This window comes from Mastigoproctus giganteus, chromosome 10 (assembly GCF_048544385.1).
Source record: "Mastigoproctus giganteus isolate SK-2022 chromosome 10, ASM4854438v1, whole genome shotgun sequence".
NCBI lineage: Eukaryota > Metazoa > Arthropoda > Arachnida > Uropygi > Thelyphonidae > Mastigoproctus > Mastigoproctus giganteus.
Window position 1 is genome coordinate 190,753,000 of NC_143584.1, and position 25,931 is coordinate 190,778,930.

At 37.5% G+C, this 25,931-nt stretch overlaps 1 protein-coding gene across 1 annotated transcript in view; it reads right to left on the bottom strand.

Annotated features, from left to right (window-relative positions):
• Positions 1 to 2,673: 2,673 nt before the first annotated feature.
• Ube3a (ubiquitin protein ligase E3A) overlaps positions 2,674 to 25,931 on the bottom strand; it is a 229,840-nt gene continuing 206,582 nt past the window's right edge. The window contains exon 10 of the mRNA XM_090383626.1: positions 2,674 to 3,116. Coding sequence (XP_090239752.1) covers positions 2,996 to 3,116 — 121 coding nt within the window. The 3' untranslated portion in view covers positions 2,674 to 2,995. The remainder of the gene's footprint in view (positions 3,117 to 25,931) is intronic.

Here is a 25,931-nt window from a genome sequence, read left to right on the forward strand (position 1 = left end):
TCATGTGCCTTTGCTAATGCTAATTTGATTGCAAAATATGAAGCAAGAAAGGTCAACTATCCATACGAGAATCAGGCATTTAAAATATTTTATAACAGTTATTCTTCAAGTGTCTTGACACAAATTTTAAAGCTGAAAGAAAAATTTTTAGAAATAAATGGTTAAAAAAATTGTCTTAAGCTACTAGCTTTTATTGGCAAAATACATAACCGATGACTGGATAAAACAAAGTTTACAAGTGATTACAGCTGTACAAAGTTTGCCATTGTTAGTTCAAATACAAATGGTTAATAAAACACTTGTTTATGTAAAGGTAAAGTATAGCAGTGACTAATGTATGACAATCAAAACATCACTGAGGTAAAAAAAAAAAAAAAAAAAAGTTTTTTCATATATATATTTTTTTAATGTGGCCTAAAGTTCAGGATTGTAAGTTATTCCGCTTAACTTACTCTCTCAAAAATAAATATAAACACTCCAGCATTTCAATATATTCAATGTCAATGTCATTTCACTTTTTTTAGATATATCAGCACCAATATAAATAAACAATTTACATAATACTTCATGATTTATGAACTGCCTACAAGTGGATAACACCATATCCTTGTAGTTTCTTACACATTTCAGATATATACTTTATATATACAGAGTCATTATAAATAAGGGTAACTTTTACTGGGACATATTCTAGAAAGGAAATTTATCAAATGAAAATAGTATAGATTTAACAGCAATTGAAAAAAGAAAATAAAATTATGTAACAGTCATTATGGCATAATAGATACTATGAGACCATGTTACTTTTAAGAAATTCAACTACTCTACAAGCATTCAACACTAAAAAAGATGTTTTTAGTAATTGAAATGCTCAGTGCCATCACTAGCAGTTGAAATCAAGCAGTTTTTGAAAATTTCAGGGTCATGGCCACTATTTCTTCTTTGTGAAAGTTATCACAGAGATCAATAATCCTAACACTGCAGAGAGAGAATGAAAAAGTTAGCACAATGGCTTGATGTTCAGACCAGGCTTTCATGTCCACCAAGTAAATGACTGTGAGGCATTCTGAAACTAACAGAGCATAAAACTTGCCAGACAGGATTTAAAAGAATGTAAAATGTATCTGATTGAATTCTGCGTTTATAATGTATTCCTCCGAAAGTAATAATATGAAAAGTTTCATGTTAAATAGTTCATAGAACTCAATATTTTTGAAACAGAATGGCAGCTTTAGGTTTACCCATGAATAATTCTCAAACAGCACTCCGGATAAATGTTAACATTCAGAATGTCTTTTAAAACAGAAACTTTACTATGACTTGTATAATAACCTAAATGAAACTGTATGGTTAATGAATTAGCATATGCAGCCACAAATTGAGCACTGTGATGCACTGTGTATGGTGATGTACTGAAGCCACTTAGCACAGATAGTCACACCTATGGAGGCCACATTAAATGCATTATCATTAATTTTGTGGAAATGAACCAGGTTTCTTGAGGGAAATATAACATATATTAGAAATAGGTTACAGAGGTAATGGGAAAAGGAAGGTGTGTACAAGGATAGCATATATGAATATCTGTTAGCACAGCATTACAAAACTGATTTGAAGATTAACTATCAAACTTTAAGAGAGCATTAATACACCATGAAATGCTTAAAACATTTTCCCTCAACATGATATTTTTCTCAAATATACAATTTAGGAATACATAGCTAAATAATCATTAAAGTCATGCCACCTCTGTACAGAATACATAATAGTAAATGCCAAGATATAATTAATACCGTATCTAACATAAATATACTGTAAGAGTAATTATACTACACATATTCTATACTTCATACAAAAAACCACCCCTCCATATTTATGCCCCAATAAAAAAAAAAAAAAATCACAGTTATCTTATACAAACTTTTACTTTACTGTATTGGAGGGTTACATATTTTCATTTTTTAAAAGTTCTCTGTGCTTCTAATCAGATGCCCCACTAGTCTTTGGTGAACAAGTTTAGCCAAGAATTAAAAGAAAAAAAAAAAGATGCCGCTTATTTATATACATCTGACTTAACATGGTGTGAAAATGAAAGAACTAAATTTAGATAGAAAATTAGAGTGCCTACAACATGTAAATTTGATGATTTGCCATATTTGTAATTCTGTAAATCTGCTGGGAAGATAATTAAATTTGGCACATTAACTATTCAAGATACTTAAAAGAAATTTATTAATAACGTTACCACCAAGATAATCAACAGCACTCAATAACAAAAAATCTTTCATTTACAACTTTCTTACACAATACACACAAATTTCGTCCTTTAGTGAAATAACAATCATAGTTAACACTACAAAATTTAAGACACAAGTTTTTTTAAGCCATCAACAGTAAAAAATCTAACCCTAAATAAAGCAATGAAACTCATAAAAATGTCACATTTTGCAGAACTTTATTACTTGCCAATTTTCCAGTTTTTCCCCCAGCATAATAAAAAATTAGTGTCTTCCCTAAAAAAATAAGCTTCCAGAGTAAGAGTGAAAACAGTCCAAGATAAAGACCTAGCTGTTATAAACTTGTGGCACCATGGTAAGTTTTCACTTTCATGCTTGTATCTTGACTGATGGCTATGCTCACCACACACACACACACGCAATGACATAATGAAGCTTTTTTTTTTTTTTTTTTTAATTTTTATTTTTCCTGTGGCAAGGTGTCACCAAGAGTGCTGTACTGTATATGGTGATGTACTGAAGCCACTTAGCACAGTCAGTCACAACTCCGGTGGCTACATTAAACGCTAAATGTAACTGTACATCTGTAACATCAAAATGTAGAATGACCTGGGATCTTTGTTCTAGAAAATCTGTGAACTAGTAGTACAGATAGGGTACAACACAATAAAGGGAAAAAAAAAAAACTGTACAGAGCCACACTCCTTAAAGGAACAGCAAAAATGCGATATTAGTCATCCTATTACAAAACAGTGAGATCAAAGCATTCCAAATCCTTTAGAGTAATTGATAGCTTTCAAGAGCCTTTCATGAAGTTTGTTCTTGGAGGAGTATTCTGGTAATAGCAACACATTAAAACAGGTATGAGCAGTAGGCAGCCTGGAATAAAATCTTACTATTAATGGTTTTCAACAGGCACATTTTAATTACAAACTAAAACTCTTTCATAATACTTAATTGTTTTTATTATTTTCACCATTTAAGATTTAACAAAATATTTTTAAAGCAGCAAGCAATTAATGTCAAACATTTTTTACATAAAAAAATTTTTTGAAGGTTTGCTAACCAGACTATTAAAGTAACTGAGAGTGAATACTAAAGTCAGTGTTAAAAATAAAATTTATTAAAATACGTGACAAAAATAAAAATACGAGAACTCCCTGACTTACGTAATACTCGACTTACGGAAATTCGACTTTATGTAAGTTTTTGCCGGCCAGTGCAAACGTATTTTGCATCCTGTAGGAATAAATGGAGGTACCGTGAACCCAATAACATTGGGTTTTTTTTTGTAATTCGTTCCAAGTCCTTGGAAGTTAAATTTCATTATATTACTAAGCTATTTATCTCTCTAAAAGGTCATATTTATAATGGAAATTGCACTACCCTTTCATCGTTATCATATGTTCCCGTTATAAGAATCAATTTTGAATGCCTTTTTGATATTTTTCTAAAGCACGTTTCTGGAGGTCATGACCACAAAACAATTTGCACTTTCCGATTTATTGGGCTTTTCTGTTAGTGCATCTAATTATAAATTGGTAGTAAACTTGATCTTATTGCATTTACGATAATACCAATAACTGCAATTGTGTGGGTTTTTGCGCTATTATGGTGAAATGTGTTCCCCTTCACTGAAATCTTCAATCATATAAAAAACGAATATTCAGAAACTTCTCTTCATTCCTATTTACCCATTATAATGATGAAGGGAAAGCAACCAACAAAAAGGGCAAGTGGTGGTAGTGCCAAGAAACGAAACAAAATTGATTTAGAAATGAAGATGAAAATGATTAAGAAGTACAAAGCAGGACAAAGTTTGTCATCTACTGCAAGAGAATTAGGTCTCACTACTTCAACAGTGAATACTATTTTAAAGGAAAGTGCATGTATAAAAGAACATGTCAAAGGCTCAATGCACTTAAGATTGACAGTGATCACAACACAGCGTTCAGGTGCTATAACGAAGATGGAACAGCTGTTATTAATATGGATGGAAAATCAGATAAAGATATTAAGGATAAAGATATAAAGATATTAAGGATAAGTATGGCGAACCCCAACCCAAGTTCATAGCAAGCAACAGGTGGTTTAATAGGTTTAAGCACTGTGCTGGTTTTGACAACATTAAAGTATGCAGTGAAGTCGCCAGTGCCGATTCTGCAGCTGCAGAGAAATTTTGTGATGTGTTGGAAAAAATTATTGATGAAGGTGGCTAATCCAACACAGCAAATTTTGTATTGGAAAAAAATGCTGGATCGAATATACATTGCCAAAGAGGAAAATACAATGCCAGGTTTCAAGGCGTCAAAAGATAGGACCACGCTCTTGCTTGGGGCTAATGCAGCGGGAGATTACAGATTAAAACCAATGCTTGTGTACCATTCTGGAAATCCTCGTGCATTTAAGGGCATCTTTTTTTTTTTTTTTTTGGTAGTTGTTGGCGCATCGGCTTCTGTGGCCATAATGCACCTCCCAACGTTTTTGCAGTACTTTGATCCAAGCCCGAGGCGGGATTCGAACCCGCGACCTTTGGGTTGCCAGGCAGGCACTTTACCCACCCGGCTAGCCCAGTCGGCGCATTTAAGGGCATCAATAAAGCCGCCCTACCCATGCATTTCCGATCGAACCAGAGAGCATGGATAACAATATCTCTCTTTGAGAATTGGTTTAAATGCTGCTTCATTCCAGAGGTTGAAAAATATTGTAAAGACAGTGATGTTCCTTTCAAGATTTTGCTTCTATTAGATAATGCTCTTGGACATCCTACACATCTAGATGATTTCAATTCGAACACAAGAGTCATATTTCTACCGCCAAACACGACTTCACTCATCCAACCTATGGATCACGGTGTTATTTCGAATTTAAAAACATACTATTTACGCACAACATTTGCTCAGGCATTTTCTGCAGTAGACGATGAGAAAATTTTTACGTTAAGAGACTTTTGGAAATCTTATAATATTTACCACGGCATCTTAAACATTAATAAGGCCTGGGGAGAAATTTCTAAAAGTTGTTTAAATGGCGCATGGAAGAAAATATGCTTACAGCACGTAAAAGGCTTTGAAGGATTTGAAAAAGGCAAATCATATGAAAAGGTTACAGATAAGATTGTAAAGGTTGCAGAGCTACTTCAGTTGGAGGTTGATGCCAAAGATGTGGAGGAGTTAATAGAGGAAGAAGAGAAGGAATTATCTAATGAAGAACTTATTGACTTGCAGGCAGCGATAGTGAAAGAAGAAAATGCTGATGAAGCTCAAGATGAACAGAATGAGGAGCCGAGATGCTTCATCACCAGAGAGATGGCAATGGCATTTCGTGAAATTGCACCGGCAATGGAGAGATATCAGAAGATGGATCCTGACAGCGAATGATTCTTAAAAGTTAACAGAGGGGTGAATGATATGCTTGCTTGCTACAAAGAAATCTACGATGAAATAAAAAAGCCACCATCCAGTCATCCATTAATATGTTCTTTTGTAAGGTTGAGTGGTCAACTTATCAGCTGAAGACATCGATTCTGGCAACAATGCTCAAGAGGTAAAACTTATTGATGTTATGCCTGTCTCCTCTTTTTTTTGTAATTTTATAATTTTGAAATATTTTTCAATTGCACACTTTTGTAATTTTTCCTACGCATGAGATAAATTGAATAAATACAATAAATAATTTTATTTACATGTTCATCAAACATTTCTTTTTTGATTCAACCAATTCAGTGAGCACAGTTGCGAGTGCTGCACAAGCATGGAGAAAATTCCGACTTATGTAGTGTTCCGTGGAATGCAACCCTTACGTAAGTCAGGAAGTTCCTGTACTGTATATTTGAAAAGCATAAATAGTCTTAAAACCCAATAAAAATAAAAATCATGAAACAAAATATTGATTAGCTTTCAATAAACAGTACCATCCTTATCAACCACATTCTATTAACAATAAGTGATTTTTTTAAATAAAAGAATAATCTGCCCAATGCATAATGGGAGTTCGCTGATGATGCATCTATCAACCCATCAATTCCACTCACATGGTCAAGGCTCTCCTCCCCACTATTGAGGATAGTGGGGAGGAGAGCCTTGACCATGAGGATTAGAATCTCCTCCCCACTATTGAGGATAGTGGGGAGGAGATTCTAATCCCTTCATCTCTAATAATGTTAAGCCCAGTATTGCAGGTGCATGTTTTAAGCCAATGGCAACATTACTGGTCACTACCTCATGTATGACATAAATATTATGGGGGACCAATCTGATGACCCATTTTACTTTTCCTACAGTTTAATAGAAAAAATATAATAGGAATAAAATATTTTTCAATAATGTATGGCTATTGCTGAGTCTCCAAACTTTGATGTGCATATATTACTCATATGATTTCTAAGCCTCCTCCTGGCCTCATTTATATAGCAGGTATCATGCTCTGAACATTGCTTTGTACATCACTTTACTCCTCCTCATATCCATAGTAGAATATGATGAAGAGCAGGGTAGGGGCTCTTCACCATATTACCATGCAAGTACAACCGTACTAAAGGAGAGTAGTGTAGATCTTCTATTCCTTTAGAAAGGATTTTAATCCAGATGTGAAATGGATTTGTATCTGGGCTAGAAATTACAGTCACTAATTATTTTCCTCAAATCACAGTTGGACTGGATGTGGTTTGTGACATGGTGCACTGTTATTCCGAAACAAATACAGTCCCTCTACAAAGAAATGCCACAATTTGGGTAAGGGAAACTTGTTCAGAATGCATAACAGATAGTTGCATTCATTGTTTCATCTGGAATAAAATTACAATGCAGTGTATCAAATCATCCCATATAAAATAGGCCCATTCAATACACTACCACCACCAAACTTTAGTGTTAGTGCAATACAATCTGGGTGAAAATGTTCTTTGGGCATAAGCACAAATAGATGCAGTTTACTGATGCCTGCACTGCGTAGCATGATTCATCATTCTGCAGCACATTCTACAACTGCTATATTGTCCTGTGGTTCGTAATTCCCTATAACACGGTAGGTGGTGAAATGCATTTCTCACAGACAGCTTTGGCTTGCAAGCAGCTGCATGACCATAGTAACCCAATCTATGAAGTGTTTTTCTGATGCTTTTTAGTCCTATGCTTATCAAGTTAGCCAGACATATAAAGTGCTGTCAACCTTGTCTTGAGTCAGCTCATTACAAGTGCCTTTGTAATTTCTTCTCACCATCCATTTCAACTGTAAAAATGTTCTGGGATCATTAATGGTGGTATATTGGTTTTGGATGAATGTTCAATTTACTTTCTGTCTTCACTTAGTACCATGTGGGTACTAATTGAAAAGACAGAAAGAAGGCACTTGTTAACACTGGACTTGAATTTCTGTAGTTTGTAATTTTAAGCAAATACATGTGAAGGAAGGTTGTTCCAGTAAGCCAAAGCTGAAGGAATAAATAAAGAAGAAGAAAAGTTGGTTTTGTGAGTTTGAAGTCTGACAGTAAATGGATGCTGACTAGTTGCAGCATGTTTGAACTGGTCTGGAAGAGAGGAGGGGGATTACAAAAGCCAATTCAGTAGAACAGTGTCTGTGGAAGTATCCATAAAACAGGCATGCAGCAGAAAGAGAACATTGATGACAGTGGAGAGACTTTGTAAGAAAGAGGTCACTGATTAACCTGACTGCTCTCTTCTGAATGGAGTCTAGAAGCCTGAGTTTTGGGGCACTGCCCCAGATGTGGGAACAGTATTCCATTATAAGGTAGATTTGTGAGTATTTGTTTAAAAGAGAAGTAACGCCAAAAGAAAACTCAGTTTTTAGATGCAGAGGAAGCAGTATTTGTGATGTGCTTATGCCAAGAGAAAGATTAGAAGTCAGAGTAAATGCTAATATATGATTTTGTCTAAAAATAGAAGTGTGATCAAAGATAATCATAGGAGCAATAGAATCCATTTCTGTAAGGTGTAAGATGGAACTGAGTTTTAGAAGCTCTGAAATTAACTGCATTATTTTTACCTCACTGGGGAATTAGCCAAAAACTGTGCAGGGTAAGGTTTTTTCAAACTGGAAGGTGGAATGTAATGTGCTATCATATGCAAAACTATGGATCATAGAAAGAACTGAACCTTGGGAAACACTAGCATTAGTGGAAAAATTAGAAGACAGAGAACCATCTACCATCACCTGCAGAAAGAGGGAAAAAAAAAAAAAAAAAAACTGGATACCCAATTGCAAAAAAAAAAAAAAAAAAAAGAAAGTGAGTTGACAATCCATGAGATGGAAGCTTGTTCAGAAAACTTTTATACTAAACAGGATCAAAAGCCTTAGGGTCAAGAGAAACTGCTTCAGTTCCACCAAACCTTTCCATTGAATTTGTCCATAGATGGGTAACATAAGCCAAAATATCACCAACTGATTGACACTGATGGAATCCATTTTGGTAATCATTGATCAGATAGAAGGTTTCAAGATAGTTTATGAGTTGGCAATTAATGGATTTCTCCATTAATTTGAAAAGAGTAGAGGTAAGTGCAATGGGATGATAACTGTATAAAAGGAATTTGTCATCTTTTCAGTAATTGGCTGGATATGAGCAAGTTTCCAAAAACAGAGGAAAATCATCAGTGGAATAAAAAAGTATAAAAATGTGACAGATCAGGAGTAGGCTCAGAAGCACAGGTTCTGTGAACAAGTTGAGAAATACTATCAAGACCTACAGCTTTTTTGGTATCAAAATCATTTAAAATTCTTCTGACATCCTTTTGACGGAAGACCATGGCAGACATTGAATGGAGTATACTGCAAATGGTAGGAAGTTGTTTACCTAGATCATCATTACAAGTATTATAAGAAATGCAGGATGCTAGTAAGTTGACTTTATCTTTAGTTGAGGAGACCTCAGGTTTTAACAGAGGTGGAAGTATAGATAAGCAAAACTGGCAGCCATTAGCTTTGGCAAAAGACCAGAATGCTCAACTACCATGTGGACAAGAAGCAAGTTTTCTACTTTTGGTCTGTTCAAAATCTAGTCTGAACTGATTAATAACTGCTTTATAACTGTTGCAAGCTTTAGTGTAAGGAGAAAATAAACCACAGATTTCGATGTAAGCCTACTGCCATATACAACGTTATTTTCTTGAACGGTCTTAGCATACTCATTGGGAAACTAGTTTCGATAAAGGGTAAGATTTTTAGATTTCATCAATACAAGAATAATTTCACTACCATGATCTCAGCAACACATGGACATCACAATTAAAACAATAATCTAATCAAGGAAAAGAAGAACAGAAATCTCAATGATCATCCTATTTTATATTCCTGTAATTCCAAACAACATGAGGCTGAGAACAACCATTAAAGAAAGACTTGGAAAAAAGCCCATCACCAAGTTGTGATCAGAGGTGCCTAGAGGACCACTCACCTCAACTGTGTACTTTTAAGGGTTAGTATTTAGTATTAGCAATGGCCACATGGTGCAAAGAAGCCTATGGGCTTATGCTGCACCAGCCAAAAAAATAAAATAATAATAATAAATAATAATAATAATAAATAAATAAACTAAAAAAAATTATAATAAAAATAAAATAACACTTAGATGATTTATAGAGCTTCTTAATGTACCGTTATGTAATCAACTTAATAATGAAAATAGCAATAAGAGCTTAATCGACAGTACTCACCTCAATTGATCTGCTTATTTACATGGTATTCTAGTGGAAATGAAGTTTAAAATAAGTTAAAATAAATAAATACAGAATTGTTAAAACCTGTAATTGAAATTTGCTCAAGGAAGAAGTGTACTACCTCATCCCTGGTTGTCATTTATAAAATATTAATATGAGAACAAGGTGAAGCCAATAGTCACAACGAGCAACTTTCGTGTAAAACATCTTCAGTTGGCAATGATAGGAGAAAAGGAATTATGTATTTAATGAATTCCTATGTTCCCATAATGCATTTCGAGACATGTGGGAACCTTACTTGCGTAAGGTTCCAGACGAGTGAAAGGTTGGTTGGCAGTTTCGTGTTTAGAAAATTAAATTTAGTGTTATGGCAACACCATTCTATGACAAGCACCTCATGTTGGAAGATTTTGTGACTAGATCCTAATTTTATGGGATTAGGAATTTCAGCTCCCTTATCAGAAAGCTACTTAGCCACGATCGAAAACCAAGTACTCCAACCTTTTCCTTCCGGTATTAAGCTCTACATGCGGTATGCGGATGGCGTATTATTAAGAGGAAACAGAGCCACCACTGATAATCTTTTTATTAAATTCAATAAAATATAACCTTGAAATAGAAAGTGACAATAAAATCAACTTCCTTAACTTCACAATATATAAAATGGGCACCAGACTAGGAACCAAAATCTATAGAAAAGACATGCACAGGAAAATATTTGCATTTTCAATCACATCACCCACTCAGTACAAAAAAGTCTGTTCTCTACAATCAAATCTACAATGCCATTAAGTTTAGTTCTTCGCAGGACGATTTATCCACCAAACTACAACATCTTACAAAGAAATTCATAGCCAGAAAATACCCTTCTCATCTAATCCAACACAATTTCTGTTGCAAGAAATAATGTCAATAACCCACATAATCATAGCACCAAACAGAACAACAAATGGAACACACGCATTGTCCTCCCCTGCCACAGCGGACTCGCCAAACAGCTTCACCAAGTGTTTGCCAATACAGACATAACGTTAATATTTTCTTTGTACAATAAATTAGGAACCATCTTTAATACATATAAAGAGACACATGAATATCCAATAAGTGACATCAACAACGTTATATATTTAATTAACTGTCAATGCTACATCGGGAGCACTACTGCAAAATACAGAATCACAAAAACTTCCAATACACGTGCTTATTACCATCATAATAGCTTCAGAACAAATCAGGCCAGTACCGAACTTACACAACACGTACACTCTCACAACCACAATCCCCTAATCGATTCAGCCTTTGCAATTATTAAATTAGGATCTAGTCATAAAATCTTCCAACACGAGGCACTTGTCATAGAATGGTGTCACCATAACACTAAATTTAATGTTCTAAACACGAAACTGCCAACCAACCTTTTACCAGTCTGGAACTGTACACACGTAAGGATCCCACGTCTCAAAATGCATTATGGGAACATAGGAATTCTTTAAATACATAATATCTTTTCTCCTATCATTGCCAACCGAAGACGTTTTACACGAAAGTCGCTCGTTTTGACTATTGGCTTCACCTTGTTCTCATATTAATATTTTATAAATGATAACCAGGGACAAGGCAGTGCACTTCTTCTTCCTTGAGCAAATTTTAATTACAGGTTTTAACAATTCCATATTTATTTATTTTAACTTATTTTAAACTTCATTTCCACTTCAATACCATGTAACTAAGCAGATCAATTGAGGTGAGTACCGTCAATTAAGCTCTTATTGCTATTTTCATTATTAAAAATAAAATAATAACAACAAGAAGAAAATTTTAAAAAATAAATAATTAATAAGATAAAAGCAAATAGACAACCTATGTGTTTCCCTCCTCCTGTAGGTAATTATCCAGCTGACCTTTGAATTTCCCCAAACTGTCAGCCTCTACTACCCATGTAGGTAACTTATTCCAGTAATTTATAACTTGCTGGCTAAAATAAAACTTCCTGCAATCCAGTCTAAACATCTCCCCCCATAACTTGAATTTATGGTCCCTGGTTCTAGAATCATTTATAACCATGAAAATTTCACCCTCACTGATTTTACTTATGCTTCTCAGAGCCTTAAAAACCTCAATCAAGTCTCCTCTAAAGTGCTCAGTTGAGTTCATCTGCAACATTGGCTGGGGTATCTAATACTATCCCACATCAATTACATAAGGGTCCGATCTAGTTTATTCTTCTCTTCTTTGCATTTATATATGTGAAGAGTTCCTTATCCCTACTCTTTGTTCTCTTTTCCAGTGATTTCTCATAATCTGCCTTTGCCAGCCTAATCTTTTCTGTGACATTATTACAGATCAATTAATAGCTGTTATAGGCTTCAGTACTTTTTATTGCTCTAACTTTTCCATGCCGTCTTTTTCTGCTCAAGTAATCTGGCAACTTACTTATTAATCCAACTTGGAATCTTCCTCGTGGAGTATTTTTTTAATGGTATACTAGGGTCCTGCGGCCAAGAAGCCAGCAACAAACAACAGAACCAAACAGTAAACTACACATGCAACACACAACACTTTTCTGACTTTTACAGAGGTTCTGTATTCATCACAAGAGTACTGATGATGCAGATGTGGGAAACCAGAGGTGCCGATTTACCCAAACACCATGATCGATATCTACAGGAAATCAAACTATGTAATTATTTACCTGTGCATTTCTAGTGACGTAATTGGCCCGGCCACTTGTACCACATGACCCGCATCCTTCTTCTATTGGCTACCACACCATGCAGCATTCTCAAGGTCGAATAAATATCACCACGTAAATATTTACCTGCTTTTACGTAGGTCAGTTAGGAGAAGGCCTTTTGCTTCGGGTTCCATAATGCATGAGGAATACTGTTACATCCGAAAGAGCATTATTTGTTTGATTGTTATTTGGTTTTTAGGAGCATTAGCAACTAAGGCCATATTGTTCCGGGGATATGCGGTGGTCATTCCCTGACCTTTCCGCATCCTCCGTATGTGGTGGTCATCGGCTCGAATCCCGGTCTAATCAAGAAGCACGTGCATGAGATTAGTGAACATTATGGAGGCAGTTGTCTTTCAGTGGAAGACAACAATGTAATTATTTACTTGTGCATTTGTAGTGATGTAACTGCCCTGCCCTCTTCTCTCACTGGCTTGAATAAATATCACTAGGAGGAAAACTTTTTTAATGTATAGAGAGATAAGCATTCAAGGCTTCTATGATTAATGTTTTAAAGGTATACCATAATTCAATTGTATTCACTCTGTGAGATATCTACCCAGTTAATAAAGGCCATATAGCAACTTAAGCCATTGTAATTTCCTATCCTGAAATTATAACTCATTCCTTTGCCTTTAACTACTGCTACCTCTCTCGCTTCATCGTTTACCGTAGAGCTCCGTGATCCCTTCCTGCTACTGGTTCCTGTACTGTCAGCCCTATTATTTCATCTGGTTCATGGGTGATGATGAAGTCTAGAGTATTCTTTTCCCTAGTACTTTCCTTGACATGTTGATACAAATAACAATCATCTAGTTGATTTAAAAATTTTGTCCCCCATGTGGAGTTTCCTTCCCATTTGCTCCAATCAATTGGATGCAAATTAAAATCACCCATAATAAGACACTGGTGCTTACTTGCCCATTCCATTTGCATATAAAGGCTCTCATCATAATCTTCACAATCAGCTGGCCTGTAGATTACTCCCAGTCTCATTATACCTTTGCCTCCAACTATCTCACACCATACAGATTGTATACTACCATGCGAAACATCTGAATCAGCGAAAAGCTTTCATCACACTCAGGGTGCTTTTTATGAGAAGCATGACCTCACCACCCCTTCTATCTTCCCTCTCCTTCCTAAATACATTATGCATACCATACTGAAACTCGTCATTCCCTATCTCCAAGTGGCTCCACATTTCCGTAAGCCCTATTATGTCAGCATTACTTGTCCTTACCAGCAGTATCCCGTCTCTACAAAACAGATTCCTTCTACCTAAAAGTGCAGGCCAAGGTGATAGAAATTTCCCCCCAAAAGCCCCAGATTTCTTCATGTCTTGAGCTAATCTACAAGGCTTCAGCATATAATCCCTCCTATTGTGCCTGTTATTGACTTCACTGTTAGGGAAGCTGAACTGGGGAAAGTTATGTTTCAAAGTGTTCCAAGTGATTAGTGGAGTTCGGAGAATGATAGAGGCAGCAGAAGAATCTGACAGAAAACGGGTTAGGTAGTGAGTGAGGTGGAAGGGGGGGAGAGAGAGAGAGAGGGAGAGAGAGTTTAAGCAAGAGAAGGTCAAAAAGATGGGACGAAGCAAAAGAAGTCATAGAGCAAATAATCAGAACTGAGAAGAGCAATGGTCGAAGAAACCGATAATTGTGATTCTGGTAAAAAAAAGTAAATGGGGCTTCTACCACATATATTTGTGAAATGAATGAGAAAGTATTTTGGAGGATTAGATCTTTTCAAAGTTAAGTTTGTTCTGTTAGTTTGCCCAAAAGAACAAAACCATTCATGATGTATTCAGTACTACAGTAAAAGTAGAAGGGAGGCATGATATGGGGAGTAATGAAATTTTTGGATATAGTGTACACACAGCAAGAATATACCCAGTTCCTTGACATAACATGGTCTCAAAAATTATCCCCTACACACTACTCAAACTTTCTAAAGTCACTATCTGGCAGAGTAGATGCAGCAAGATTATACAATAGCTGATATGGATGCTCCTAGGTAATTAATAATAGGTTTGGTCTGGTGAACTAACTAATTGCTACCCTGTGAACATGATTTTAGAGCTGTATCCTCGAAATGCAAGGAAAATTGGATCTTGTCATGATGCCCCCTTATAACCTCAAATGACATCAATCATACTGTATGATGGAAATGATGGAGGTTGCTGGAGCTTTTGTTCTGGAGACTAAACATGGGTTTTGCCACTTTGAGCCTCCAATAAGCAAAATGGTGGTATGGCACCAGTTGATGAGAATATTGAGTTACTAGGTAATGCTATCATCTAGCATTGCCTGGTAACACAAAGGGGTGGCAATCCTCTGTGTGATGTAGCATTAGCATTAGTAGAGGCATTTGATGCAAGAAAGCAAGCTTATGCAGCATCAGCCAAAAAAAAAAAAAAAAACCCACTTCCACTTCACCCCTCTGTTCGTCCCAAATACCTGTCCAGCTGAGCCTTAAACTTATTTAGGCTATCAACCTCCACCACAAGGGATGGAAGTCTGTTCCACCAACCAACCACCCGGTTGGTTGGTGGCACACTTTTTAAAAGTAGTTAGCACACTTTTAAATTCTGTACAGTGGGACCAACTAATGATGCTACCAGCAGCAAATTCTAAGTGGGAAGCATTCAAGGAATTAATTGCGGAAGCTACTTGACTTTTCATACCGATTAAGAAATATCGTTCAACGTTTAGGCCTAAATGGTTGTCAAATGAACAAATGAGTCTCACAGCAGAGAAGGAAAATGCATGGGATGCATAAAAATTTATCAGGTGACACAGCAGCCCATGACAGATATAAGCTAGTCTGTAATTAAGTCACAAAGGAGATTAGGCAAGTGAAGGTAGATTGCGAGAAATTTTGGCAAAGGATGCTAAGAAAAACAGCAAGGATATCTTTACCTATATAAACTCTAAAAGGAAGGGGATGAATCAGATTGGTCCATTTGATATCAATGGTTCAACTGTTGATGATCCTGCTCAGGTTGCTGAAAAACTGAATGAGTATTTTGCATCTACAATTCATACGTGAGGAGTTATTAGGCAAGGAAAATGTCAGAAGTTTATCAAATTGTAACAGGGTGCTTAATGATTTTGTAATAACTGAGAGCAAAGTGGAGGAGAAATTGTTGAAGTTAAACATAAGAAAGGCACCTAGGGTGGATTGGATCTATCCAGTTATATTAAAGGAGGCGGCAAAGTAACTAAGCAAATCCTTAGCCATAATTATGAGAGCATCCCTGGACTCAGGGGAAGTCCCCATGGACTGGATATGTGCAAATGTATCCTCAATTCAAAATTGGGGATCGAAGGGTGACACGAATAATTACAGACCAGTTAGTTTAACTTCTGTTTGGGTGGTGCCTCCGTAGCCAGGAGCAGCCGTGCGTAGCACACGCTTCTTGATTAGACCGGGGTTCAAGCCCATGATCACAAAACACGGAGGATGCGGAAAGGTCAGGGAATGACCACCGCATATCCTCAGAGTAATACAGCCTTAGTTGCTAATGCTCCTAAAAAAAAAAAACAAACCAATTTCTGTTCCAGGTAATATGATGGAGACACTGGTTAAAGATGCATTGCAGGATCATCAAGACGAGACTGCAGCAATAATTCAAACACAGAACGCATTTGTTGAGCGAAAGTCTTGTCTGACAAATTTGATTAAATACTATGATGTAGTTACAAAGGAACTGGATGCAAAAAATAATTTTGATATCATATACTTTGGATTTCAGGAAAGCTTCTGACACTGTTGTGCATGGAAGACTACTGTATAAATTGGAGCAGAGTGGTATTAAGGGTAAGTTGCTACAATGAATAAAAGGGTGGTTCAGCGGTAGAAGACAGAGTGGTAATGAACAGATGCTGCTCTTCGTGGACTAATGTTATTAGTGAAGTCTGACAATGTTCGGTGTTGTGCTCGTTGTTTTGTATATGGGACCAGCACATTCCGCGCTGGTCCCACAGGAACTAGTAGTTGTTGGTGACCTATTGTCAGGGAAAGGGGGAGCATGCTTTGTAAAAAGGATAGGTGGAACAGGACCAGGGTATGTCTACCAGGGGCAAAGGTTGATGACGTAGAGCGGATATCATCTTTTAAGGGCACAAAAGGCGATATAGTTGTACACGTTGGCACTAATGATATTAAGAGTAGGAGACCGGCAGAATTACTTAACAAGTACAGGCCACTGTTGAAAAAAAGCCGTGAATTAGGGTTGAATTTGACAGTGTTTGCAATCTGCCCAGACACGAAAGGAGGGAGTATATGATGAGAGCCTTGTCGATCAGTTCGGCGTTGGAAAGACTGTGCAATTTTTTTCAGCCTGGTCTGTACTTGTTAACAGAAGGGACTGCTTCTACAGGGATGGGATACACTTAAATAGAAAGGGTGCAAGATTATTTGCTGATGCTATCAAGGCAGTGTTAGGTGGGTCGGAAACTGCTAGTTTGGGAGGATACAAGAACTAATAGATTAACAGTAGCCACTGGCAGAGGTGAAAGTGATTCTTGCACTGCTTCTATTGCAATGAGCAGAAGCCTGGAAAACAAGGTGCAGGATATTTCAGAGACTGCTGCGAGTCATTGCAGTACAAGTAAACACATGGGTTGTGTTAGGGTAGCTAAGAAAAAGAACAGGTGCATGTATACTTGAGTGTACACCAATGCTAGGAGTTTGGTAAATAAATTTAATGAATTTGTGGTATTGCTCAAAACATCAAAGGCAGATACTGTTGGGATATGAGAGATGTGGTGTCACACAGACATTTGGGGAGTACAACGTCTACAGAAAGGATAGACAGGATAGGAAGGGAGGAGGGGTTATGATATTAGTTAAGAAACATAAAATCCAAGGAAGTGAAGCCAGTCGACATCGCTGGACAGTGCAGTGTTGAGTTAGTTTGGTGTGACATAAGCATTGGAAGATCAAAATTGAGAGTAGGAGTGTGCTATAGGCCTAATGACTCTGATGAGTATAATAAGAAACTGTACAGGGAAATAGAGTGGGCCAGTAAATCAGAGAGTCTTATAATGGGGGATTTTAATTTCCCAGATACTGACTGGAATTTGTGGGTTGGTCACTCGCACACTAGCAAGGCTTTTGTGGATTTATTGGATGATTGTTTTCTACATCAGCATGTTCGGGAGGCTACTAGAGGGAGTAATACTCTTGATTTGATTATCAGTAGTGATTCTTCATGCATTAAGAATCTGCAGATAGAGGAACCACTAGGTGGCAGTGATCACAGTGTGCTGAAGTGAGATTTACTCAAAGAGGTAACTACTATCAGGGATAAAGGGAAGGGTTATTGCTTTTGTAAAGGCGACTACGATGGTCTGAGACAGTATTTCAATTCTATACAGTGGGACCAACCGATGATGTTACCAATAGCAAATTAAAAATGGGAAGCATTCAAAGAACTTATCTTGGAAGCTACTAGGCTTTACATACCAACTAAGAAATATTGTTCAAGGTTTAGGCCTAAATGTATGTCAGATAAACTAATGAGACATATGGCAGAGAAGAAAAATGCTTGGGATACATATAAATTAACACGTGACACAGAAGCCTATGATAGATATAAGCTGGTCTGTAACCAAGTTACAAAGGAGGTTAGGCAGGTGAAGGCAGATTACAAGAAATCTTTGGCAAAGGATGCAAAGAAAAACAGCAAAGAGTTCTTTACTTATGTAGACTCTAGAAGGAAGGAGATGAATCAGATTGGTCCACTTGATATCGATGGGTCAACTGTTGATGATCCTGCTCAGGTAGCTAACAAACTAAATGAATATTTTGCATCGACATCATACATGAGGAGTTATTCATCGAGGGGAATGCCAGAGATGTTTTCAACTCTGGCAGTAAGCTAGATAATCTTGTAATGACTGAGAGTAAAGTGGAGGAGAAATTGTTGAAGATAAACACAAGAAAGGCACCTGGGATGGATGGGATCTATCCAGTTATATTAAAGGAGGCAGCAAAGGAAGTAAGCAAACCCTTAGCCTTAATTATGAGAGCTTCCTTGGACTCAGGGGAAGTACCCATGGACTGGAGATGTGCAAATGTGACCCCAATTCACAAAGGAGGCTCAAAGGCCGACACAAGTAATTATAGACCTGTGAGTTTAACTTCAGTTCCAGGAAAATTAATGGAGGCACTGGTTAAAGAAGCACTGCAGGATCATCTAGACAAGACTTCAGTTATAGATCGGACACAGCATGGTTTTGTTAAGGGGAAATCTTGCCTGACCAATTTGATTGGATACTATGATGCAGTCACAAAAGAACTGGATGCAGGGAATAACTTTGATATTATATACTTGGATCTTAGAAAGGCTTTTGATACTGTTGCACATGGAAGACTGCTGCACAAATTGGAGCAGTATGGCACTGGAAGCAAATTGCTGCTATCGATAAAGAGGTGGTTGAGGGGGAGAAGACAGAGAGTGGTAATCAATAGACACCTCATCGTGGACTAATGTTATCAGCGGAGTCTCTCAAGGTTCAGTGTTGGGTCCACTATTGTTTTCTGTATTTATAAATAATATTGATGATCGTATATCAAGCTTAATTTCCAAGTTTGCGGACGATACAAAAGTTGGCAGGGTTGTTAAGGACACTACTGACGCTATGCTGCTGCAACAGGATCTGGAAATGTTGAGCACATGGGCTGAGAAGTGGCAAATGAAGTTCAACATTGACAAATGTAAAGTACTACACATGGGAAACAGCAACCCCAGAGCAATGTATCAACTCTGTGATACTACACTGACAGTGTTAGAGAATGAAAAGAACCTGGGGGTAATTGTGCAGGCAGATATGAAGTTTTCTGAGCAGTGCAGACGGGCTGCAAGAGTAGCTCATGGTGTATTGTTGATGATATATAGGAATTTTTCTAGCAGGGATAAGGAGGTGATTATTCCCTTGTATAAGGCAATGGTCAGGCCACACCTAGAGTACTGTATACAGGTCTGGAGGCCTCATTTCAAGAAGGATGTAGAGCTGCTGGAACGAGTACAGAGAAGGGAAACAAGGTTAGTGAATGGCACAAAGGGTTGCTCTTACGAAGAAAGGCTTAAATTTTGCAAATTACAGTGTCTGTAAGACTAGGCACCGGCGAGGTGATCTAATAGAGGTGTATAAAGCCCTGAATGGTTTGAGCATGCTCAATGCTGATGGAATTCTGCCTCTTGCTCAGAATAATCACCTGAGAGGGCATAAATTCAAATTAAGGAAAAACAGATGTAGGATAGATGTGCGGAAATTTGCCTTTAGCCAGCGGGTAGTTGGTTGGCGGAACAGACTTCCATCCCTTGTTGTGGAAGTTGATAGCCTAAATAAATTTAAGGCTCAGCTGGACAGGTATTTCTTATGAACGGAGGGGAGTGAGTGGAAGGTTTTTTTTTGGCTGATGCTGCATAAGCTTGCTTTCTTGCATCAAATGCTTCTACTAATGCTATTTATCAATGATATTGATGAAGGTATATCAGGCTTAATATCAAAGTTTGCAGATGATAGAAAGGTTGGCAGGGTTGTTAATGACAGTAATGGCAGTGTGCTATTGCAACAGGATTTAGAAAATTTGGGCAGATGGGCTGAGAAGTGGCAACTGAAGTTTAATATTGACAAATGGATAGAACTACATGTGGGTAGAAGTAACCCCAGAGAAATTTACCAATTGTGTGGTACTATACTTAGGGTGGTAGAAAATGAAAAAGAACTGGGAGTAGTAGTAGTAGTGGCATGTGATGCAAGAAAGCAAATGTATGAGCTTATGCAGCATCAGCCAAAAAAAAAAAAATATCACACCATTCCCTCCAAATGCCTGTCCAGTTCCTCCTTAAATTTATTCAACCTATCAACTTCCACAACGACAGATGGAAGTTTGTTCCAGCAATTAACCACCCGCTGGCTAAAGGCAAATTTCGGCACATCCAATCTACATCTGTCTTTTCTTAATTTGAATTTATGCCCCCTTAGGTTCGTAATCTGAACAAGTGGAAGGATCCCATCAGAATTCAGCGTGCTGAACCCATTCAAGGCCTTATACACCTCAATCAGATCACCGCGCAGGTGCCTAGTCTCCAGCCGCTGCAATTTGCAGAGGCTTAAGCCACTCTTGATAAGAGGATCCCTTCATTCTCCTCACTAATCTTGTTGCCCTTCTCTGTACACGCTCAAGTAAATCTACATCCTTCCTAAAATGAGGCCTCCAGACCTGTACACAGTACTCAAGGCGTGGCCTTATACAGAGGGATAATCACCTCCTTTTCCCTGCTAGCAAAATTCCTATATATCATTGACAAAACTCCATGACCTGCCCTGGCAGCCTGTCTGCATTGCTCAGAAAACTTCATATCTGCCTGCACAATTACTCCCAGGTCTTTTACATTTTCTACCACCTTAAGTGTAGTACCACACAATTGGTACGTTTCTCTGGGGTTACTTCTACCCATATGCAGTACTTTGCATTTGTCAAGGTTAAACTTCAGTTGCCACTTCTTAGCCCATCTGCCCAAATTATCTAGATCCTGTTGCAGTAGCACACTGCCATTACTGTCATTAACAACCCTGCCAACCTTTGTATCATCTGCAAACTTCGACATTAAGCCTGATATTCCTTCATCAATATCATTGATAAATATACAAAACAACAGTGGACCCAACACCGAACCCTGTGGGACTCCACTAATAACATTAGTCCAAGAAGAGTAGCACCCATTGATTACCACCCTCTGTCTTCTCCCACTTAACCATCCTTTTATCCATTGTAGCAACTTACCCTTAATACCATTCTGCTCTAATTTGTACAATAGTCTTCCATGCGCAACAGTGTCAAAAGCTTTCCTGAAATCCAAATATATGATATCAAAATTATTTTTTGCATCCAGTTCCTTTGTAACCACATCATAATATCCTATCAAATTTGTCAGACAAGACTTTCCCTTAACAAACCCATGCTGTGTCTGAATTATTGCTGCAGTCTTGTCTAGATGATCCTGCAATACATCTTTAACCAGCGACTCCATCATTTTACCCGGAACAGAAGTTAAACTAACTGGTCTGTAATTACCCGTGTCACCCATCGATCCCCCTTTGTGAATTGGGGATACATTTGCACATCTCCAGGGGCTTAGAGGGGAACAGGTATCCTGTGTGTTATCAGACACAGCCTAAAACACTGATGGATCCAATATCTCTCTATTACAGAAGATTTAGGAGAAGTCCGGTTGGTCTGCCTCCCTAAAATCCACTCATGCACACCTTCTCGATGGTAAGCCCTGTTACGTCACTTAGGTGGCAACGAACGTGTAGAGTGGTTCTCTTCAAGACGCCTGGTCAGCGTGAAGAGGAAAAGACCAAACCCTCCAGCAATGAGAGCACAACAATACAAATGGCCCTTAGTCTCCAGCAGCTTTCACTCTCCCTCTTACGGCAGCGAGAGGATCAGAGTGGAGGCAGAGGGTGCTAAGAATCTCTGGGTACGACCAGGCTGCCATGCACGGAAATTGAACTTGGCCTGTTATAATGTACGATCACTCATCGGTGAAGACAGGATATTAGAGCTGGAAAAGGAATTAGAAAATGTGAATTGGAATATCATCGGTTTGGCTGAAACAAGAAGAAGAAATGAATCACTTATAAGTTTATCAAGTGGAAATCTGCTGTACACCAATGTAAACAGTGAAAGGAGTGAAGGTGGAGTTGGGTTTCTGGTCCATTTTAAAAACAACATTTTGGAATTCAAAAGTACATCACCAAGGGTGTCAAGACTAATACTCAAGATTTCTAAGAGGTACAAGCTAAAGATTATAATGATTTATGCACCAACATCGAGCCATGATGATGAAGAGGTTGAAGAAATGTACACTGAAATTGAGAGTCTTCTAGATGAGCAGAAAACCCACTACACTATTATTATGGGGGACTTCAATGCTAAGGTTGGAAAAAGGCAAAACAGCGCAGAAAGAGAAACTATAGGAAATTTTGGAATTGGTGAAAGAAATAAAAGAGGTGAAAGACTTGTGGAATTTGCAGAATCTCAAGGAATGTCAGTAATGAACACTTTTTTCAAGAAAACGGTGAACAGAAAGTGGACATGGAAGAGTCCGAATGGATTAACAACTAATGAAATCGACTTCATCCTCACTAACAGAAGATATATTGTGAATGATGTTACCGTCCTGAATAAGGTAAATGTTGGAAGTGATCACAGAATGGTAAGATGTACACTTGATATAGATGTAGGAAAGGAAAAAACTGACTCGAGTAAATAATACAAAGGTCTTTGAAATAACAGAGGAGGAGAAAAAGCAGTATGTACTGGAACTTAAGAACAAGTTTGAGCTTCTGCAGACTTCTCAGGACCAAGATATCGACGAGGAATATTACAACTTTCTGAAAGTGATAAAGCCCAAGAAACCTATAGGGAAACAGAAATCCAAAGAAGAAAAAATTAGTCAAGAAACACTTGTCATGATGAACCAAAGATGACAAATGAAGAGCAAGAAAAACACTGACAGGGAGAAAATTGAGTATACTGAGTTATGCAAAGCCATTAGAAAGAGACTCAGAGAGGACATAAGAAGATTTAACACAAGAAAAGTAGAACAAGCATTAAGGGAAAACAAAGGATTTAAATCAGCAGCCATGAGCAGGAACACAGAAAGACAAATGATACTGAAACTGAAGAATAGCGACGGTGTACTTATAAACAGCAGAGAAGGCATAATTCAAATAGCAGAAGACTACTATAGAGAATTATACAAGGAGCGAGGGAATGATACCAGCAGTGGGGAAGATGGATTGCAAAGTAGAAACACGTACGACATACCCGATATTCTTCCTGATGAGGTAGAACATGCATTGAAGAAAATGAAGAATCGGAAAGCCCCGGGGGAAGATGAAGTTACTGTAGAGTTGTTAAAATTGGGAGGAAGAGACATAACACAAAAACTGGCAAGGCTCTTCACAAAGTGCATTAGAAAAGGTGTGATGCCTATGCAGTGGAATAATGCAATCATAATCATAGTTTTGCTGCATAAGAAAGGAGATAAATCAGAAATTGGAAATTATAGACCAATTAGCTTGTTATCCCATATCTACAAGTTGTTCACAAGGGTCATTACTAACAGATTAGAAAGAATACTTCATGAGAATCAACCGAAAGAGCAAGCTAGCTTTAGGACAGGATTTTCAATTATGGATCACCTTCACGTAATATCACAGCTAATGGAGAAAGCAAATGAATATAAAACACCATTATGCCTGGCATTTGTGGATTATGAGAAGGCATTTGACTCCATACAGCATAAGGCAATGTTTCGGGCACTGGAAAGACAAGGCATAGATACTCCATATATTATGATTTTGAAGAAAATATATGAGAGTGCTACATCCTTTATTAGACTAGACAAAGACAGTAGCAAATTTAAAATCGAGAAAGGAGTTCGACAAGGAGACACAATATCTCCGAAGCTGTTTACTGCTGCCCTTGAGGAAGCTTTCAGAAGATTAGACTGGTCACAGAAAGGAGTCAATGTGAACGGAGAGTACCTAAACCATTTACGATTTTCAGATGACATTGTGGTCATAAGCCACGATCCCAAAGAATTAGAGGAAAATCTTAATCAGTTATGCACAGTTAGTAAGGATTTTGGACTAAAGATGAATATGGCTAAAACAAAAGTAATGATGAACAAGTATGCCACGGAAAGAAATATAATTATTGAAGGAGCAGTAATTGAAAAGGTGGAGTCATATACTTATCTGGGACAAGTTATTAGCTGTAATAATGATAAATGGCTGGAAGTCAAGAGAAGAATAAATTTTGGATGGATAGCATTCAGGAAATATAGTCACATACTGAAGAGCAATATCCCAGTTTGTCTGAAACGTAAAATAATGAATCAATGTATACTCCCCACCATGACTTCTGGAAGTGAAACTTGGGCACTCACCAAAAGAATGGAAGAGAAGCTAAGAACTACACAGCGAAGAATGGAACGAATTATATTGGGAATCAGACTGTTAGATAAGAAGAGAAACACATGGATTAGGCAGCAAACTCAAGTAAAGGACATTCTTATCAAAACTAAAGAACTAAAATGGTCTTGTGCAGGACACATAGCTCGAAGACATGATGACAGATGGACTAAGAAAATAACAGAATGGTACCCAAGAGGAGCTAGAAGAAAACCTGGAAGACAAAGGCGGAGATGGATAGATGAAATTCATGAGTTTTTGAGTAGTAAATGGATGGCCAGTGATCAAAACAGAAGGAACTGGAAAGTTGCTGGAGAGGCCTTCATCCTGCAGTGGATTGAAAATGGCTGATGATGATGATGATCTCCAGTCCGTGGGAACCTCCCCTGAGTCCAAGGATGGTCTCATAATTATGGCTAACGGTTTGCTTAGTTGCTTTGCCGCCTCCTTTAATATAACTGGATAGATCCCATCCACCCCAGGTGCTTTTCTTACGTTTAACTTCAACAATTTCTGAGCAATGCAGACAGGCTGCAAGAGCAGGTCATTGGGTTTTGTCAATGATATACAAGAATTTTGCTAGAAGGGAAACAAGATTGGTGAGGAGAATGAAGGGGTCCTCTTACCAATAGAGGCTTAAGTTCTGCAAATTGCAGCGGCTGGAGACTAAACACCTGCGAGGTGATCTGAGTGAGGTGTAAAAGGCCTTGAATGTGTTGAGCACACTGAATTCTGATGGGATTCTTCCGCTTGCTCAGATTACGAACCTAAGGGGGCATAAATTCAAACTGAGGAAAGACAGCTGTAGAATAGATCTGCAGAAATTTGCCTTTAGCTAGCGGGTGGTTAACTGCTGGAACAAAGTTCCATCTGTCATTGTGGAAGTTGATAGCTTAAATAAATTCAAGGAGGAACTGGACAAACTTTTAGAAGGAATGGTTGCGTGAACTTTTTAATTTTTTTTTTTTTTGGCTGATGCTACATAAGCTCATACACTTGCTTTCTTGCATTCCATGCCTCTATTACTATTACTTTGCCCCTGAGAGAAACATGGCTCTAGCAAATTTCATCTGATATTGAGATAACACTGAATTTATCTGTTAAAAACTAAAATTCATTTTCATTCAATAATTTACACATTTATTGAATGTAGTAACGCCATCAGTAAATAAAAAGAAATAAAAATTTTTTGTTATAGTTCCATTCAATTTCATTATAGTGATGTTTGTCTGTAGTTTGGTTTCAGTAGTCATTGTGAATTAGATAAGTTATTTACAAGTCC